Source organism: Diorhabda carinulata, chromosome 5, assembly GCF_026250575.1.
Source record: "Diorhabda carinulata isolate Delta chromosome 5, icDioCari1.1, whole genome shotgun sequence".
NCBI classification, from domain to species: Eukaryota; Metazoa; Arthropoda; class Insecta; order Coleoptera; family Chrysomelidae; genus Diorhabda; species Diorhabda carinulata.
In genome coordinates, this window is record NC_079464.1 from 7,848,543 (window position 1) to 7,870,915 (window position 22,373).

Below are 22,373 nucleotides of genomic sequence, written 5' to 3' on the forward strand. Positions count from 1 at the left end.
TAGAACAACTCAAAATATTCTCAGTAACTGTTGATGAAACATTCGAGGAAATATCCGAACCGGTACTTGTACCTTCTTTGTCAGGTTACAATATTTTTCTGGCAGTATTCTCTTTGTTGATACGTGATTCAACTTCCAAAATTTTGCAATTTCTTGCGGCACGGCACTAATTTTGTGAATACCAACAACCATTCTTTGATACTTCCTATTAACATACTTCAAAAATAAACGACGTTCCTGTATATTTCTCGATGGCTGTAGTGTAACATATTTTCGAAATAAACGCAAATAATTATCGACTATAATGGTAAACAAACGAGGTTTCTTGTTTTTTGTCGGCAAAATTTTTACGACCAGGACCGAGTCCGTATCCTCAATGCCATCAATTTTCAAATGAACTAGTTCGTCACAACGCATATCACCTCCAATTCCTAATACTAGAACAACCTTTATCATCAAATATAAATTATCAGGTGCCATATCCAGGAACCGATCTACTTCCTCCTTTGTAAAAACCCTAGACGTTTTAGGTATATATGCATCACTTTGCCTTTTTAACAATGCTCGTAATTTTGAATATTTACTAATATCTACACCATTTTTGATATCCAGTGTGGATCGCAACAATGAATACTGTGACCAAAGAGTGGATGGCTTGACGGTATTCGTTAAATTTGAGAAATACACTATAAGAACACTCTCCGCATAGTTTTGCACATTTTTTTCTTTACACCAATCCATGAATCGCTGATATGCAAGTTCATAAATTTGGCGAGATTTGGGTGGAAAAAGATTTATATGTACTGTTTCGGCACTTTCCAATATATCCGCGGGTATATTTTCATCGTGTTCGGGATTCATTTTGAAAGCATCAAAAACTACTACAAAAATTATATGATTAGTACGTCTACTGACGTCTACTTGACAATCGATATTTACCAACAATACCAGATATCCATGACTACCGACTTGCTATCGCTGTTATAATTAATAGGTGTTCAAATTTATTACCAAATTATTAACGATTTTTGAATAAAACTAAATTTATTTTAATTTTGACTTGGTTGGAGAAAAAATAGTATATATCATACGGACTAAAAGTGCCTATTTTTACTCGCAATTTTGCATTCACTGGGCTGCGCTGCGCTTCACCTCGCAACTGCAAATATTGCTCGTGAAAGAATATTCACTTTTAATCTTCATAATATAATATACTATTTATATTATATACAAGTTGTAATTCTAGAGACCGATTGTCATGATGCAAGACAATGTGCAATATAATGCAAGATGTAATATTTCTTGATCAAAAGCATGCGCAGATGAAGTTCAGCTGATTGTTTCATGCAAGATGTCGCACTTGCAATATTATAGGTTCGGTTCCATTTTCATTTATTTATTTTATTTTGAAGATTTCTTAGTTTTATTTTCCTCAGGAGATTTTCAAAGGTTTCTTCATCCATTCTCAAATAATTTTTGTATGTTTTCTCATCTAATTTTTTAGATAAACTCATGTTTCCCCTTGTTCTATCTAACAAGGGGCTGGTCCACCATCGCCTATGTGTTCTTTTCTGTCCATCAGACTCCGAAAACAAGGCAGCAGCAGATATAATTATATCCAGTGATGCACTGACCACTTTTTTTTCTCGTTTACTTCACCTAGTTTTGTTATTTTCATTTGTAACTCGATCACAAAGTATTAAATTAAATTTGGTGTTGGAATTGTTTACTTTTGCTTGTGGAATTTGGATTAGTGGCAATTATGATGAAATGGCAAGAGACGTGCATAATGTCAAGAAACATGCAATAATCGTTTATGCAATATGTTGATCTTTTAAGAAATTACATGCAATTTCTTGCACGTTGTCTTGCATCATGTCAAGCGGCCTTAGGGAGAATTCTAGTTACTTCTTTCTCATTCTTTCCTGGTTTTTTCACTTAGTTTTGTTATTCTCATTTTTAAACTGGTCACAAAATATCAAATAAAATTTTACGTTAGGCATTTGTTTAATTTTCTTATGGAATCTTTGTTTGGGACAGATGATGTAGTGGTAAAAGACTTGTCAAACGACGTGCAATTTAAATCTATGAAATATTTTGACTTTGGGAAAAATTGGGTGCACGTTTTATTCCTCCATGTCAAGCTACCTTATGATATTTCTTTAGAAATTATTGAGACACTTCACTATAATTGGGATAAAGAACAATTGTTGGCTGATTTTTTGACCATTTTTAGGAGAAATCATCCATAAAATGTCTTGAGATTCATATAGAGTGTTTCGAAAAGTCAAACAAACCGTTTGGTATATAAAAATTTGAGAAACATTTTGAAATAGTTCTCACTTTGTTTGTAAATGTGTTACAACCACTAAGGGTTATTAGCACTTAACTTTACATTATACTACTATTTTGTTTCAAGTTTTACCTTAAACATTTACTACTGAACTCACTGTTTACACTACCACTACACCAACACACACAATTACACCGTCTGACGCGTGTTTTGATAACCAAGTTATCGTTTTCAGAGGCTGAAGGTAAATTGTTTATTTACAGTCTCTGAATTTGCTTAGGTTGTACCGGTTGAGTCCTTTGGTTGGAACTACAACCTTGCAGCTATAGAACAGCGAATATAAAAAATAAAATCACCACAAATTTACTAAAATTTATTTTAAAGTGTATATAGGTGGAGTGCTTTTTCAATTTTATGAGATTCTTTTATTGATTCAATTTTCATTTTGGCTTACCCCATTATTATTCATAGTATTACTCCATCTCTTTGCTCTCAAGTTCATATATTCGATTTGTTTTTTCTTTATTAATCTGTAATTCATGTTTCATAATAAGATTTCTCTTGCTTAATTACTGTAGTTTCTATTCACTTTTCATATTTTTTTGTGAATAATATATATATATATATATATATATATATATATATATATATATATATATATATAAAACTAATTTCTATTTTGTTAATAGAACACCTGCAGATATTTCATTGGAATCCAGTAAGACGTCAAAATCAGCTACAACTACCGACGCTACTAGTCAAGACGACAACGTGTTTGACATATTCAATATGCCAATTGTTCTGTCAGATCAAATATTGACTCCAGAAAGTATAGAAAATATGCCGATAGTCATAGAAAATAATACTCCGGTAAATAAACCTAAACAAACCCCACAACCAACAAAGCTAATACCGAATAAAGTTTTAACAAAAATTGTGCCGACTGGAAAGTCGACTGTAATAGCAACAAGAAGTACTAATGTCTCACCGAAATTCACCAAACCGAGGTTGTTACAAACAGTATCGAAACCTGGGCTATCAGTCACTCCCAATATTTTATCACGTTCAAAACCTGGAAAATACATACTTGTTTCACAGAGTTCAGGTATAGCGCCACAAGTGAAAAAAACCATAATTAAAAAGACTTCATTACCTTCTAATATCCCTTCCAAAATTACTGGCGCAACTGAAGGAACTGGGCACAAAATAATGGTTGTGACTAACCAACAAGGACAACAACAAAGGTAGGTATACTATATTTTGGAGTATTAAAAGTGACTTCCTATTCTTTTAATAGGACTGCTGACTCTTGATGCTTTTATCACTTTAGTTCGTGATTCCTCTATTAAATCCTTCTCACTTGATATTGCTACCCCAAGGTATTAAATTTGTCAAAAATTTCAATATCTACAATTTCTTTTATACAAGAAAAACTTCAAGAGATGTACAAGACTCAAATGTCGAATGCCCTAAACTTTGATTGCAAGTGAAATTTATCAAATAATTCTCAAAAATGATTGGAGATTGATATATTTTTAATTAGGGAAAAATAATGTGAAGTTTATTTTTTTAATAACTTATTTGAAGTATGCTGTTTCCTTCAAAGCACACAGAATTGAATTCTATATTTGGATCATTTATGATTAATACATTTTCGGGATTTCTATTAAATTTCAATATCAACATCATCTATTTTATAAGCCAATCACCTTAACTATAATTTGATTTTGTGAAGAATAAAAATACTTTCTAGGATAGAATTTAAATATTTGTTTGAGATAATCTGTTATTAAAAAATATAATTTAAATAAATTTGATGTCCACGTTCCTTTAAATATTTGTTTCAATAAGATCTAAATATGTCTACCCTATTTTTTATATTTAAGGCTACTACTCACTCCAGCCCAACAAAAAGTATTGGGATATCAGTCTCCAGTACTGCCAAAGGTGGAAAAATCTGTAATAAAACCTGAGCTGGTACAAAAAACCGTTACACTTCCAACTCTAAAATCTGAAATTAGCAATATAAAATCGACAAGTTCACAAAAAATCATTACTACTGCTGGTCAAATTATTACCGGAGCAGCTACACCCAGGCCAATGAAGTCAGTTGTAAAAAGAACAACAACATCCTCCCTGCCTACTCAAAAAGCTACAAGTACCAAAACTACTAAAACGATTTTGATTACCAACAAGCACGGACAAACGATAAAGAAAATTGCTACAACTGAAGACGATATTGATAAGCAGGTAAATGTGAATTTTGTAGAAATATACAAGATTACATATTCAACAATATAGGCTTTAGAATTTTTTTATTATAATAAACATAGTAACGAAAGTTATTTATTGTGTCGATGATTATTAGAAAATTTTCAAAACTCAAGGATTGTAGCTAATTTATGTTACAATTGAAGTTGAAAGCTGTACTATGGTGTAATGAGGACCTCTCCAACGATTCAACCATTTTGTATGATTCTTTCATTCTTAGAAAAATATATCATCACTTCCGAAACCCGTTTCTTTCCAGAAATTGCATGATATACAACAATTCATATTTTGTGAGTTAATTTCATATGTACTGCATCCCTATAAGAACAAGAGATTGTTTTGGAGGATGGGAGTTACTGTGTTCCATTTTTTGAGTTTCTAATAATTTGACTATTTTAAAAGCTCTTCTGTACTTTTAATAATTAGATAGATGGGGATAGTGGAGTAGATGTGCGATGACCTTTCTAAACAAACAAAACAAACTCAATATTTTGAATCTTTCAAATATGTCCCTGCAGTTAGTCCTACAGTTTAGTCTGAGTATATATTTAACAGCTCTCTTTTCTAGTTTGAAGTTTCGCTCAAATTGAATCACACAACAAATAGTCCGGGAGCCGGTGACAGTGAAATTGCACTTACACGGATTCTAAAGTTTCGCATGGGAATATATAGTATTTAATTATAGGTACAAAATAAGCCCGGTATGCCAGGTCTCATCCTGGTAAAAATATTTTTAAAAAATTTTTATATTTTTAAAAATTACTAATAATTTGCACTTACACGGATTGTCATGTTTTATGTATCATTTTATTGCAAATTTTATGTACTTTCTAAAAAACTTGGCGTGACAGCTCTTATCCTGGCAGAAATGTCTGTCACGCCGACTTTTAATAATGAAAGTTCAACAAATTTTGCACTTATCGCGGAATTAGGTTTTCTTGCTTCTCTTGGCAGAAATATCTGTCACACCACTTTGAATTATGGCTTCAACCCCTGGAAATCATGAGAATGATGCATACCGAAATAAATTAATACCAGGAAGGAAAGTAAAGGTCATAAAATTTTTTCAAATGTATTGGTGAAAACTATTATTTATTTATAAAATTAAACATTCCATTCATTCATAATTTGGTTAATTTCTATATATTAGTTACTTAATCAATACAGGAACAAGACAAATAAAAAATGAAGGCCTTACGATTAAGCTATATACAAACATGATTTATTATTAAAATTAGACATAAATTTAGTCAGAATTATCTCTAGCATCACATCCATAATATCTATTTATTTGTGATTCTGTATCTTCCTCCTCATTTTCCTCTTCATCCTGATTGCTTTGTACAATTTCTTTGACGGTCAGAGGAGCTGCCTGGCTAGTATACCATAATGGTTCTAATTTATTTTTTTCATTAATTTGCTAACCACATGCTATTGGGTCTAATGTAATGCAACTTTGTTCGGTTGCATTTTGCCACATTGCATTTATGAATATTGTTCTTAATATTTTCTGTGATAATGATTTCCAATAGGAAGGAATATTGCTGGAATTAAAATTTATCATGCCCTGATAAAATCTATCATTGTTGCTAGTACTCGCGAAGAATTTTAAAAATAATTCGAATCTCGTCTTACTGACATTATTACTTTTGATTTTATATAGTTCATTTGTAAATTTTTGAAGTACATCAGTTTTTTCTTTATTATAAACATCGTCTGGCTCTATGATATATCAAACAATCCGTGTAAGTGCAAATTATTAGGAATTTTTAAAAATATAAAATTTTTTTAAAAATATTTTTGCCAGGATACGACCTGGCATACCGGGCTTATTTTGTACCTATAATTAAATACTATATATTCCTATGCGAAACTTTAGAATCCGTGTAAGTGCAATTTAACTGTCACCAGCTCCCAGCCTAAAAGGGAGAGCATATCAGAGATGCGACTCAGTAATGGCAAATAAACTGTTACAGAGGAAAATAAGTTTAGTTTCTTGGATATGTAACCCTCATTTCAAAAAATTGTCCACAACAAGTCCTAAGAGTTTTACAGATTCAACGACATCAATGTGTTATTTAGTACAAAAGGCTGTGACGTATTTTTATATGATAAAACTTTAGTTTTAGAAACGTTGAGACACTAAAGATTAGAATCTCACCATGTTTTAAGGGTGGTTAGGTCGTTAGATATATTAGGCAATGTCGTTCATAAATATAAGGAACAAAATAGGGCCTACTATTGAACCTTGAGACAATCCACATTCTATTGGCTTGTAGGAAGACATCATTGTATCTACCCTTACAAGCTGACTTCTTTTGGTAAGAACTTAAACCATGCAAGATGTGCTCTCCTGAAACCGCAGTACTGCAATTTACTAATTAATAAATTATGATCTACAAAATCAAAAGCCTTAGAAAAATTACAGAAATTTGTTGCAGTGGAGTGATGGTTGTTTAGGTTGGAGTAAACATTATTTAGGAGGGAGAATATAGCATCATTTGTGCGTTTGTTACTTAAAAATCTATGTGACATAATAACCATCACTTATTTCCAAAACTACTACTATAGGATGGGATAGACGATAATATAACATTAATCATTATTATGACTCAAAATGTGAACTCCGTAGTAACAAGTGTTTAGTAGAACAAAAAATTCTCAAAATACCCGTTTCAGTGTTTAAAAGAATAAAGTACATAGAGAAACGCTCTTTTTTATGTACTACCTTCTGTAGAAATTAATGTATGTAATTCTGTATTTTCTCAAAATTTTTCGATTTATGTACTGAAAAAATATTAGTCAATACTTGATATTAATTAACAATTCACAATGTTCAAAAGTACAAAATAACCTTTTTTATCTAAGATGCTTTTAGTCACCCAAGGTATTGCTACAAAATAACTAGAATCTGCTATTACTAGTTGTGATATCTTAGAGATTTCAGAACCTTAGACTGATCTATGAGAGCCTAAAATGGCATTTTTGGCCCTTTCAGCCTCTGTTTCCCCAATAATATTGCTTATCTTTAGAATATATTCAATAAAAATCTTTGTTAATGTCAATTACCTATTTTCTGTCACAATTTCATTACAATTTTGTGTGACAAGTAATAGTAATGTGACATCCACTTCTACCAATTTATATATATTTCTTTACCAAGAATATCTATAAGTTAGTCCCTATTATCCTTCAAGTTTGCCTGCAAATATATATTCTTATTATTAACTTTATATTTGAATTAATTGAAACTGTGTATTTAGGTTGCTGAACAATTAGAAGCTATTAAGGCCAGCAGCGGAATGCATTTCAGCTCTCAGTCGAAATCGGAATCTGTTCCACATAAATTATTACAGAAATCACCTGTCCGCAAATCTTACAATAGAAAACAAGATTCGAAGTTTAAAACAATTCCAGTTTCAACAAAAAGTGATAATTCATCTATTCTTACTGCTACTACATCAAAGAAAGTCATCCCTCAAGTACCAGAAACGAAAAAAGTGGTTCAAGAAGAACCTAAACCTCAAATTGAACGACCGCTAAATCAATTGGTCATCCAAGATGCTCTCGGTAACCAAACAACAATAACTGAAGGACAAATATTAGCATTACCTAGTGAAACTGTTGACGGTCAACCACAATCGTATATGTTAGTAACCTTAGATCAGACCGGTAATTTGACACCTCTGAATAACGAGGCACTTATGTCATTAGATCCTAACCTCGGATTAGGAGGAGATTTGAATAACATCGTCTTACAAATAGATCAAGGAGCTTTAGCAGGGAATATTAACCAACCGACACCTCTGGCTCAACCGGCTACCGTTAAGATCACCAATCCAGGAGAAGAATTACAAGCAGGTAATTTATTATTTTTAGTTTATTGGGAATTTTTTGACAAGCCTAGTGTCACTTTCAATTGCTGTACGTTTCATTGAAAATTGAACATGTTGGTTACTGGTAGGCTCGAACGACCAGACAGTAATTGTGAGTGGTAGTAAACAATGTTCTCAATATGAATAATCACCAACGGACAGAGTCCAACGCCTCGCGTATCTTACTATTACAGGGTCCCAACCACTGCCCTTGAGGTCCTACTGGATCTCCCACCACTAGATTTAACGATATAATTTGAATTCTTGAGGACAGCAAACAGGCTGAACATCCTCAAAGAACTGCAGTCTTGACCAACTGGCCGTGCAAAAATCTGGACGCAGGTCGCGGGTGAATGTCAAATCATTTTAATGGGTAGTGACTAAATGGCGAATTCATTCTTGGTGTAGCTGTATCACGGGTATGACTGGTCTATGTGCTCAATGGCCCTTGACTGCCCACTATCCTACTATGAAATGAAACATGACCTACCAGAGATAATTTCCGAACTAATGGTGGCAAAAATCCAACATAATAAATTTCTTATATACAGTATTAGAAATTTTTTACTGAAGATAAGAATATGAGTTTAAGCTTTACACAAATTTATTTCAATCTACCAGTGAAAGCTTCATATCAATGATAAATTGCATTGAGCTGTTCCACTGCATTTTCGTTGTTTTTCTAGAGTATTGTGTGAGTGTGGATTCCTCTTTGGATCACATTTGTTTTTACTAATTAGTTTGAAGTAAATTGCCAGAAGTTAAGATCCTTAAATTCTAAAATAATTAATAAAATAGTCGTGAAAATGGTTACACTGTCGCTAAAATTTAAACAACCTAGGAACTATTTTTCAAGACAATATCCAAAGGCTGAAGTGAAATTATGATTCAAATCAAACTAAATAAAAAATTTTTAAAAATCTATTGTATTCAGATGAAATTTCAGTTTCAGTAAGACTGTTGTGGTACTCACATGGTGGTTCTGAGATTAAAAATAGTTTTAACTGGAAAATTATTTCTTTACAAGGTGTTATACAGTGGTCTTTCACATCACTAGGTTTATCTTTTAATGATTTTTTCTTTGGGGGTTTTGAAAACAAAATGTTCATAGAAAAGAATTTGAAAGAGCTACAAATCTTAAGAAAACAGGGATAACTATATTATTTTTGGAATTTCATTATAATGTGTCTTTTAGAATCTATTTTCAAACCTATTTGGTAAGAAAAATTAAAACTTGTAAAGTTGAAACAATGTATCGAGTTTTGTCACAAATAATTGTTTTGATTCAATAAATTATTGAAAACTTCTCATATTTGTGGTACTGACCTATGCCTTCTTAGTGAAATTAACACCAGTAGATGGGAATTGAGTTGATATTGATATTCCTATGTTCTATAAAATATTCTCATGACAATTTGAGGTCAACTACAAGGTTTTTCTTCTACTTAATATTTCAATTTACACATTGCCATATAGGTAAATTGATTTCATTTGAGAAAACTCTAGTCTCTCGGATTTTGTAGATAGATTTGAATCGATTTTAATTTTTCTATTTAATGTTATTACTATTATTATATATAACTACATAATATCTTTTTTAGGTACCTCCAAAATCGAAATTCCTCGTGAAACAATTCCTTTATCATTGCCCGTCGCCAATGAAGTAGTACCCACAGTTGAACAAAAAATAGAAGAGAGTATCATGGTTGCCCCAACGGAGGCTTCAGTTAATATAGTTTCCAATTCGAATGGGGAACAGGGTCAACAGCTAATAGTCACCGGTGATCCCATAGCTACACAAAAATTCTTAGAATCGTTATCGGAAGGTACGACCGATTTGGCAAACATAATAGCCAACGCCGAAGGAAAGAGTATTTTAATACAAACGGACGGACAACAAATATTGATCAATACGAATACTGATAGTCAGATGCTGACTAATATCGTAGAAAGTACGGAAGGAAACGGAAATCCCGTATTCGCGACACAACCTAACAAAAACACCGATATTCTTGCCGCCGCGTTGGCCGACACTGACGTTTTTCCTACGCAATCCAAAGTAGGTTCGCAATTAAGTCCTAACCATGCTTTATACCCCATAAACGTTGGTAACGTACTCGAAACAAGCTTAACTTTGAATTCACCGATTATGACACCTCTGGAAGTACCAAGCTCGAATAATAAAAAAATTCCAGATGACGAAGCCGATATTTTAACACAAGTTCCTAAAAACGTCGATCTACCGATCACCATTACAGATCCAAACATATCACAAACCGTCGCTAATCAACAGGTAGCTACTCTAATTGGCAACGAATTTCAAGCAAACCTAGAACTAGGTTTAAGTATCCCGGAAGTAACAATAGCGGCAGTTTCGACGGGATTAAATAGCCCCGGTTACAATTATTCGTTATCAACTCTAGACGACAACGATATATCCCACAAACCGTTCAATAGTAGTATGCCTTTGCTCAACGACGACGTCGATGATAGTTTATCAGGCAAGAAATGCGAAAAGGACGATCACAAAAGTCAACAACACATAAGCGCCGGAAGCTTTTTGGTAGAGGAAAGCAGATTTACCTTGGGAGGATCGATGTGTAGCTCTCTAAGTGAACCACCACCGGAAATGTTCGATATACCCGATAACACATTCGGCGAAAAAAATGCTAATAACATTCCCCTTTCATTGCAAAGCACGCCGGACCCGAAAGATGACGACGGATCAATTCAAACGGAAAGTTCTAGTGAGGGATCGTGCGAAATTCCCCTACAACCGAAAATCGTTGCAAAATCGGCGGATCTGAACGATATTTAATAGCGGAGATTTAATGTCATAATAACGGTTTAACTTTTTTTTAAAAGTAATTTAGAATGCTATATAATGATGTAGTGATAGAATCAACGGATTGAAATGATCTGATATGATGGAATCAGATTCTTCCAAATAATGTGCAATATCTGAATCATTCATGTGGTGATCTTTTGCAGCTGTCTTATTGTTTGACATCTGCCTTTCAAGCCACATTAATTTTAGCTATATTCACTATTTTTATTTCAGTATACTTATGTAACCAATATTTGACATCGTATGACGTACGACGAATTTCGAAATACTGAATACACCACTTTCTACCATTATACCAACACTTAGAATTTACACAATTATTCAGTTTTTCATAGGTTCCTACTTTATATTCGGCTCGAAGGACCAGAAGACAGTGTAATTTGTGGAAATTAATGTAATGGTAGTCTACTGCGTGTTTGGTATAAAGCAAATGGTTCCATAACTTAAAATTGATTAATTTGGAAATTGAACTTGACTTTTTTTATTTCACTTTTATTTTGTCCAATCTTCAGCGCACATTATAATTTTCTTTATCTCTTTTTTACCTCGACTTTATTGTTTTACTTTAAGGTGCGGTGTAGTAACTTCTTTATTTTCAAAAATTATAACAAAAAGTATCTATTCCACTATTTTTCAAATTACACATTTCTTTCGGTTAGTAGAAACTCCTATTATGCTGATAGAGAATTGATTGTAACTGTCCTTCATAAAACCATGGGCTAATTATAGTTATTGCACACTAAACATTCACACGATTTATACGAGGCGACTGCTAATTGTTTGTTGTCATTGAAGTAAATAAGGGCGTCCTGAGAAAGGTTTCGGAATAAAGTGAAAAAAGGAATTGTTCCGGCTAGAAATTGATTAAGCAGTCACAGATTGCCTAGGGTATGACAAGAGTTGCTTCCCTCACGTTTTCGATGTTTTCAGTCGTCCTTACTGTTCTGGAAAGACCATTATTTTTACTACTATGGCTAAAACCACAAACGAATCAATTTTCAATCTGAAAACGACGCGGCTTAAAATTTTTTTTGAATGCACGTTGAGTTGCTATGATGGAACAGCCAAAGTCAATGTGTGCTCTTGCTTTGCCATTGAATTGGTGACAGTGAACTAGTATAAATAAAAACCATATACACTGAAATTCTAATATGACCACATGGGGACGCGAGTTTCCAATAAGGAAGTAACCACACTACACCTTGTTAATTTGATTTTTTGCAGGAATTAAATGCTTAAATCACTACTTCATGTTTGTATAGTCTAAACTACTGTTAAAATTATGGTTTTGTTTATTAACGTCAACCTTCAATTCGACTGAAATTACTTTTTTTGTAAATAAAACTTGTATAGCATATATATATAGAATTTGCTAATCGTGAATCTTTATAATTTTTGTTTGGTTTATATTATTATATTTGTATATAATTCATTGTTATGTACAATTTTGTACATAAAAGGCTTTTATTAGTGATTTTTTGATATACTATTATAGGTATTCACTTAAGCACGTCAAAGTTAATGTTAACGTAATAGTTAATGTATAACTTATAGAAATGAATATATGTGTCTGCCCTATTGTGTGATGAACTTTTTCTTTTTTTGTAAGTTATCAAAAATCCAAAATTTCAATAAATATATATATTTTAGCGTAAGATTATAGAAATATCGTTTAAATATTATAAATTGTATGATTTTATTAAAAAAGTCATATTTAATACTAATGCATTTTATTTTACATCTTCTTTAGGTAACCTTACACCTTACAAAACAGAAGCTTACCGAACCAATACAGGTAGGAACGAGGATTACCTGAGACAACTTATTTTCAATTAAGTAATGAGATTGATTTTTTTACTGAGCTTGTGGTGATCTCTGAGCAATGAAACTATATGTTAACCCTGCTGTCTCCGTATCTGAGTGCGATCATTAGTTCCCTTTAGTGCGATATAGAGCGATTAGGCGACTAAAACTTCGGTATAGTGTTAAAAATATTTGATGATGATTCTATTTGCTGTACACCCTTTATTCATTGGTATAAAATGTTCAAGGAGGGCCGTGAAACTTGCGGATAAATGAACCACGAGGAAGAAGCCGCGCAGATAGATGAGCTAAATATCAACCGTGAAACCGTCAAGCATATTTCAACTTACGATTTCGAGATAAGAAAATTACAAAAATGGTTCCTTAAGAAGAACAAAAACGACATTAAATGTCAATTGCAGAAGACTGGAATAGGCTCAAAATGATCTTATAATCTTGAATTATTGTTGGTGGCGAAAGTTGGTTTTCAGTACGATCCTAAAATGGACTGTTGGCCAAAATTCAAAATAATGCTTCAACTTCCGCGGTTTATAAGGAATTATTTCCTCTTGGACAAATTGTGAATCAAGTATTTATCACAAAATACTTGGTAGACTTCGAAAAAGGATCAACAGAGTGCGCTCAGACATCGGGAACACTTGGTTGCTGCATTAATCTAATTTACCCTGACACTCCACGTTGAGTGTGACGTAGTTTTTGGCTCTCGGCCACCCTAATCGCTGAATCTATAGCTCTGACTTATTTTATTGTCCTAAAATAAAAAAATATAAAAGAAACCTATTTTAAATCGATTGACGATATTCAAACAATTATGACGAGGATGCTGTCGGGAGTTTACAGTCAAGGACTTCTAGAATTGCTACAACGCCAGTAAAAATCGCTGAAATCGTATTAGTGCGGAAGGGGATATGTCGCTACTAAACTATTTTATCATCAATAATGACTCATTCTCATTATTTGTCTTGATTTTATCGTTCGTGAATACAGAATAGGCGACAGAGATTTAGATCTATGTTAAACCGATTGTAGAAAACGAAGACAACCTACAAAGGCTCTTAAAACTATGCAATCAGGCCGCCATATCATTCAATGCATAACAACGACTAAAATGAAGAAACGTTAGCTGGATGACAAGTAATGGAGCTTGTGTATATAATTATCAGGATAATGGGGGAGAAGAAGCCAATAGAATAGCAACATGCCTTAACAGTTCAATTTGGTAGAATAAATAGAAATGGCGATAATCACTGTCAAGAGATTGAAGTGCCCTTGGTGCTTTAACTTATGGTGTTCACAAATTAAATAGTTCGTCGAAAGAAGTAGTTTATTTGAATTCATATAAATAATTGGTAGGACAATCAGAGAAAAATACTCTATATATATATATATATATATATATATATATATATATATATATATATATATATATATATATATATATATATATATTTGATGACGAGCGCTTGGTTCGACTTTAAAATGTATGTGTTAGTAACATACTTCTTCATTTAGTATATTGCAAATGCGTTCATTTGATATGCCGATAACTTCTTATACTTTAAGTCGACGGTCGTCCAATACCATTTGATAGACTTGTTACCGTTGGTTATTGCTATCCTTTGTTCACTTTAGAGCAAAAGTCCATTAAAAAGAACTTTCACTAGGCCTTATTGACATAGTTTATACAAAACTACCGAATTTTTTATGTCTATTTATAACTGTAAATGGAACCTTGATCCAACAATGTATTTCTGAAACGAAAACAGTGGATTAGAAATAGCAAATGAAAAAGGTAGATGCAGTTTCATCTATCGGGAAGCTTTTTGTAATAGTCATCGAATTGTGTTCAAGGACTATTTTTAAAAAGTAAAACAATAACAGGAGAGCACAAGCATCATTGCTTGATGAGGTAAAGGGAGAATTTATCAGGGCCACAATTTATTTATTTATGAAGAAAATGAAAAACGAATGTTTGTTTCTTGGAAACAAGTCTTGATTTTCGGTCTAATAATCGATATGTATGTTATATGTAACATTTTCATCGATGCGATGTATCTTTAAGATTTGTCTCTACCTATAACAGTAGATCTACTATGTCTCATAAACTTTCAATTATTATTACATATTGATATTGTCTAAAATTTGTCAGTTAAAAATAATCTAAGGGTAAGTGGTGGAAGGTACATATGAACTAAAAACCAAAAAAGAGAGAAGCAGATCCGTATAGAGACACCGGAGGCAAAATAAAATAAGTAGACACAAAATGAGATATTAAGACGAGGTACAAATGAACTAAAACCCAAAAACTGGAGAAGCAAAGCCAAATATAAAACAAAACGGGGTAAGAAGATTAAAACCATGGTCCATGTAGATAGAAGAAGGTACAAATAACCTAAAAAAGTATTTTTCCGTCAAGTCAACGCACCTTTTCACATCGGTGATCTTCATGGCTAATAATCACAAATTCGTTAACTACTTACAGCATTTACTCCTCAGGAACTTTCTTAATTCCTAACGGCGGCCGTCGAAGGGTATTCGACTGTAACGCCCCTTCCGAAATAGCGTCGTCGACTACCCTTCGACACTTGTTAGTGCTGTTTTAATTTCTTTTGTATCAGCCTAGCCAACTGGAAACAACTCTAAACTTTCTACTCGTATTTTAAAATAGTTCTAATTTATACCTCTATCACCCGTCAACGGATTTTTTTTTAATTTTCTCTGGAGATTCATCTCTAAAGCTAGATTTCACAATCTATATTTTTTCTTATTTATACAGCATTCAATAATTATAAAAAATGGATTATATGAATGTAGTTATGCAAAAAGGATCTGAAATACAACCGAATATTTTTCGAGAAATCGACTTCTTGTTTTTAGAAATTTACATTTTTCCTTTGATTTTGGTAATGTTGAAAATAGCTCTGCAATTTTACCGTGTAGTTTGGCTGCTCTTTGCAAAACTATACTCATATATTTTTCAACCATATTCAATTTATTTCTGTTCTTCAGATATCCAAAAAAAAATTTTCGTTGAAACCCTTCTAACAAAAATATTGCAAATTGACTTTATGAAAGCAACGATTTCATTGAAACTTATTTTAATCAGTTTCTCGACCCAAAAACCATAGGAAATTACTTCTTGCGCGTTTTTGATGCTCTAGATTTTGAAAAACTAAACATTTGAATTTCATCCATCATCCATCACTGATGGATGAAATCATAAAACAAGTACGCAAACTAAGAGGATACAAAATGAAATAAAGAAGTCAAAATCCTGTGCTATGCAGACGATGCGGTACTGTTGGCGGAGAACGAGGACGATCTGCAAAGGCTACTGTACCAATTTAACAAAACAGCAAAAAAATTCAATATGATAATATCAGCGGCAAAGACAAAATCAATGGTTACTTCCAAGACACCGATCAGATGTAAGCTTGTGGTGGATAACAAAATAATACACCAGGAAATGAAATTTAAATATCTGGGAATCGAAATATCTGGACACGAGGACGTGGAGATGGAAGTAAGAAACCAAGCTACAAGAGCCTCAAGAGCAGCAGCATACCTAAATGACACAATCTGGCGAAATAAATACATTCGAACTGAAGCAAAAGCCCGCATTTACAAGACCGCAATCAGACCTATATTATCCTATGCAGCAGAGACCCGACCTGAGACCTCTAAAACGAAACGGATATTGGAGACTACAGAAATGAAAATAGTTCGAAGAATACTAATGGATAGAGAAAGGAGTGAAAACATAAGACGAACATGCGGGATAGATAATATCAATGACTGGGTACTGGATAGAAAGATAAAATGGAATGAGCACATTGACCGCATGACGGAAGAACGAATTGTGAAAATATCAAGGGACAAATCACCAGCAGGACAAAGAAGCATTGGAAGACCTAGGAAAAGATGGAGTGACAACCTCCCAGGTGACTGAGCAGAGGCAATGACGTGAAGAAAAACAGGCAATGATGCCTATACACAGCAGGAAGAAGAAGAAGAAACATTTGAATTTGACCACCGATTAGTCCGGTTCGAACGGGGTTAATAATTCATTCTACCTTAGAACAAGGATTAATATAGTGAAGGCAAGTGAAAATAATATTCATAGATATTTCAAATATTATCAGTGTGTCGTTTCCGGTGCATGAATGGATGTCACTTAGTCTAATACCCTTCCATAGGTATTTTTTTGCAGTAAACATTGAAAAAAATCGGCGAAGAGAATATGGTATAATTTAAAGCATTGCATTACGAGTTTCGAATCTATATAACAGGATGTCTAGGAGCAGGAAATTTCGCAGAGCCGAGAAAATTTTGGAATTCAATGCAATATTTCGATATTATGTCTGCTCATTTCCATTATAACCTCTTGATCTCTACTATTTCATGATGTTATATTCCAACGCGATTTCCATAGTCGTTTTTTCCTTTGTCTCGCCGTGTCGTTATTCCATAAAGTCTGTCTAGTTTACGATGCTCTATTACTAGTACTTTGAGCATTGAATTTGTTTTACGGTTGGTAGGTTACTATCCATGTCCTCCAATTCTGCTCCTTCCTTCGGGCTTGGGACAGGCTACAGTGCCCTTGAAGCTATTGAATCCACCTTAGGGTACTATAGGAGGGGAGATCTGAAATTTCGGGATATAGTACGATATTGGGAAATTACGTCGAAAAAATGATGGAATATTGATGGGATAAATGGTCAAACGGTGAAAAAATAACTTCAAGGAGACCTCCCGACCGACCTCCTAAGAATTGGCACGAAAGCTGGACATCTACTTCTCAAGAGGCTGATTAGTAGAAGAAACAAGACTAAGTCTTAAGAAAAGAGAAAGAAGAAGACACTAGAACCACAAAACATACCCAATAAGAATGTCAACTTGGATGTAAATTTCGGCAACACAAATTTAGTTCTGCCACTTATCAGTTTTAAGACAAAAGAAAGTAACAAGAAGAAGCATTACGGTTAAGTTTAAACAAAAAAAAATTCTGCCACTGGTAATTATGTTACTTCATACGGCTTAGCAACCAACGTGTTAAAATATTATTTGGAAGGTTTAAAAAGGTTAAAACATCGCCGTATCAAGTGTATAGATTTGATAAATCTAAAAATAGTTCCCATATTTTTCTAATATTTGTTCAAGCTTTATGTTTTGAGGAAATGATGGCAAAATCTTGTTTTTATTTATAATTTTTTTATAAGCAAATAATAGAATTCTGTTTATTAACTCCCAAATGCACCGTTGCGTTGCTTCTAATCGCGTTTAGAAGATCAAACTCGCTTAAAGATTATGTTTGGAAGGCATCGTTGACGAAACTCCGATTAAGACTTGCAAAACTCAGCTTTAGATAATCTTTCAAAGTGGATCGCTAAGATGAAGGATTAAGAAAAACTGCGAACAATTATTCACTTCATATCATACCAATTTTCACATACAATCTTTCTAGAGTTTGAAATATTTCCGAAAATTTTTTCAAGGTGCAATTTTATCGAAAATTTTCCGAGACCAACTGAAAAATAGAGGTTATATTAGATAATCTCAAATAACAATTTGGCTTAATAATAATTGTAATACAATATTAATATCTTATTACTTACTAAATATTGAATTATGCCAGTCTAGAGTAGATTGTAGAATTCTGCCACAGAATGATAAGGTCTTCCAATAAATAATGCCTTTGTCGATTTGCGGAACTTAAATGTATTTGCTACTTTAATTCTAAAAGTAGCTGATTGAGTAATTTTTTGGCATTGAAGGTGAAGAAATTTTTTACCAGATCAGAGGTAGGTATGGTAGGTAAATGTTCAAATTTTTTTTTCTAGTGGGTTAACTGTGGAAGGATCTCTCAGTTGAGTTGTGAAACTATTTGCGAATCAAACAAACGGATTCTAAAATGAAAAGAGCGGGGAGTTGTTAAAGCAGTACCAAAATCGAGCTGTTAAGACATAGATTTAATGGCAAAACAAGCAAAGTAAATTTTTAATCGGCAAAGTGTCTACATGTACAGACCATTGAACGGCAACCTTAATATCTAGACCAAGAAATTTGATCGAATTTGAAGATCGTATCAAATCATTGTTGAGTTTTAGAGAATGTGAAACTCCTTTGCAGTATAAAACATAAGTTTTCTCAGTGTTTAAATAGAGCCTGTTCGAGTCAGACCAGGACTTGATAGTAATGACATCTTTGTCCATGGTAGAATGTAAGGCTTGTATATCTGGGCCACTCCAGATTACACTGATGTCATATACGAATAAAGTGAATTTACCATTAATGAATACCAAAAAAGACTTGGTCCTAAAATTGAACACCACTGCCATTTGGTAAATTAACATTATACTCTAGTTTGTTAATCAGAATTTCATGATCAACACAATCGAATGTCTTAGCGGAATCACAAAAAGCCCAAAAATTTATTATTAAGTGAGCCTAGACCAGTTCCGTGAATAAACAAAATATTGCGTTACCACAGCAAGGAACAATAATTTATTAGAATTGTAAGTGTAAAGTTTTACGACAGAAAAGTAAATCAGAGTTTCGCAATAAATTAAAAGAAAAAAGATGTCCACCGAAATTGTGAAAATCGAAAAATTGGAGTATCGAGCCATCATCAAGTACCTGTATTTAAAAGGGTTAAGAGGTAAGAAATTTTACGAAGATATGCTTAATACTCTTGGTGATCAATGTCTTTCGTATGCGACCGTGAAAAATTGAACTGCAAGCTTCAAAAGAGGTAGATTTTCCATTGTAGATCATGACCGATCGGGAAGGCCAGTTTCTTTGTCAGTCCCCAAAAATATCGATGCAGTTCATGACATGATTTTATCAGACCGTCGAATTGGGCTAAAACGGATATCTGAAGCACTGAATATTTCATACGAATGCCTTCATCATATAATTCTCGTCAATTTGGTCATGAGAAAAATTACTGCAAAATGGATCCCCAAATGTTTGAATGTTGACCAAAAGCGTGCAAGGATAGAAGCATCGCGTTCGATCTGTGCTCGATATGAAAACGATGTAGACTTGGGTTCATTTCTACGATCCAGAAACAAAGCAACAATCGATGAAATGGCGACACTCTGGTTCTTCAAGACCTGAGAAGTTTCGTGTCCAAAAATCTGTTGGAAAAGTTCTTGCTTCAGTTTTGGATGAGGTTAGAACAATAACTAGAGATGACTATTCGATATTACTGACCACTCTACGGGAAAAAATTAAAGAGAACAGACGCGGAAAGCTATCCAAAGGTATTTTGTTTTTGCAGGACAACGCCCCTGCACACAAATCTCATATTGCCATGTAAAAAATTAGTGATTTAGTGTTTGATTTACTAGAACATCTCCCTTATTCACCAGATTTCGCTTCGTCCGACTATCATCTCTTTCCTCAACTGAAAAAAAGCTTAAAAGGTAGTGAATTTTCTTCCAACGAGGAGATTTGGTTTGCAGAGCAAGAAGAAACATTTTTTTTAAAGGTCTAGAGACGTTGCAGGTTCGCTGTAATAAATCTATCCAATTAAGAGGAGAATATGTTGAGTAATAAAATATTTTGACATTGAAATTTTCTTTGGTAGAAACTATAGAATATAGTAGGCTAAGAATATATCCTCTTATATTTTATGTTAAAGAAAAGGCACTAGACGGTTTTTCATTAGTATTTCAATTATCTTCGATAGGATTGGTAATAATGTAATAGGACATTAAGTACTAGTGGTATTTTTTCGACACCCTTGCCCAGGGGAACAATTATAGCTGTTTTTAGAGAGCTAGGGAGAAGCCCCTTTTTCAAATGGATCAGATTTCACAGGTGATTGACCTTGCATGTTAAGTTTTATTGATATTGTAGTCAGTTTTGTTAAGAAGGTGATTAAGATATAGAGGGAAGCAATAAGGTTTTAAGTGAATATGTGAAAGCTACATATCACTGGAAGTTAATAAAGAAATGTATAATCACTTTTCATTAAATAGTTAACGTTACTTTTGCTTTTTGAAGTTAGTTTAGGTATTTGTCAATTGTTTGGTGGAAAGTTTGCAGAAATGACATTGATTTTTGCTTTTCATTGAAGGATTTTGTATTGTCTATCTTACCTGTCTCGTCAGCATCACTTTGCTATAAATATCATCAAAATAAAACAATAGAAACCAATAATTGATTCCCATCAGGAGGGAACATAATATCAACTATTGGGTTGATTGGGAAAATGCCAAAAACAAAAGTGGTTTTTAAATATACGGAACGTCAAATCAATGAAGCTGCAGCTGATGTACGAAAGGGAATGGCAGTGGTAAAAAAATATAAGATGCAATGGGTCACTTTGATGTATAAAATCAAAGGGAAAACACCGACATTTCATAAAATGGGTAGGGAATACTATCTTAGAAAAGATGAAGAAAAATTTTAGTTTCCTAACTATGGCCAAAGTGGGATTTTCGATAGGAAGGTGCAACTGTTTGATAGCGTCCAACACTTGATGGTTGTATTAAAAGAAAGAAATGGTATAACAGTTTTTTACGCAGAAATTCAGAAGTTAGCCAAAGGACACCACAAAATATTGCAATTACCAGAGCTTCGGTAACTAGTAGGCATCTAAAAAGTTTAGTGGAATTTATCCTCGACGAATTGCCAATGCTGACGAAACCGTCTTTTATCACAATTCGAAGAGTGACAAAGTATTAGCTGCACGAGGAGAGAGGACCGTTTAAAAAATAGTTAATAATGGCGAAAAGGAATGCTTGACAGTATTAATTTCATCAAATGCAGAAGGTAATCTTACTCCTCCAATGATAATATTCAAGTAAGAAAGGATTCTTAAGGAATTAGCGGAAAGTGTACCAGATTCTGGAGTATCGGGAAGTCTGAAACCAGCTGGATAACCGGCGACACATTTTTTGAATTTATTACTAATATATTCTATCCATGGATTTTTCAAAATGAGATTAAATTATCGATCATTCCGTTTAATGATTTGCTTGGTCTCCATCTCACATTACGAGGTCATAGTGTTTGGGCAGTAGCGGTTTGAAGCGAACGTGTTTTTTTCTAGTGCCGAAAACCATGTGTGACGAAAACCAGGAGCAACGTATCAATCACAAATTTCTCGTGAAATTGAAGAAAATTCCGACTGAGTGCTATAAATTATTGCAAGAGGCCTATGGGGACAATTCTCTATCTCGTGCGCGTGTTTTTGAGTGGTGTAAGCGCTTTACTAAGGGCCGAGAGAGCATTGAAGATGACCAGCATCCAG

At 33.4% G+C, this 22,373-nt stretch overlaps 1 protein-coding gene across 2 annotated transcripts in view; it reads left to right on the forward strand.

Moving 5' to 3' along the window:
- LOC130894474 (titin homolog) overlaps window positions 1-11,889 on the forward strand; it is a 29,044-nt gene extending 17,155 nt beyond the window's left edge. For both annotated transcript variants that reach the window (XM_057801338.1, XM_057801339.1), the window contains 4 exons: window positions 2,983-3,537; window positions 4,180-4,543; window positions 7,828-8,425; window positions 10,041-11,889. In XM_057801338.1, the coding sequence (XP_057657321.1) occupies window positions 2,983-3,537; window positions 4,180-4,543; window positions 7,828-8,425; window positions 10,041-11,257 (2,734 nt within the window). In that variant the 3' untranslated portion in view covers window positions 11,258-11,889. The remainder of the gene's footprint in view (window positions 1-2,982; window positions 3,538-4,179; window positions 4,544-7,827; window positions 8,426-10,040) is intronic.
- Window positions 11,890-22,373: the final 10,484 nt, after the last annotated feature.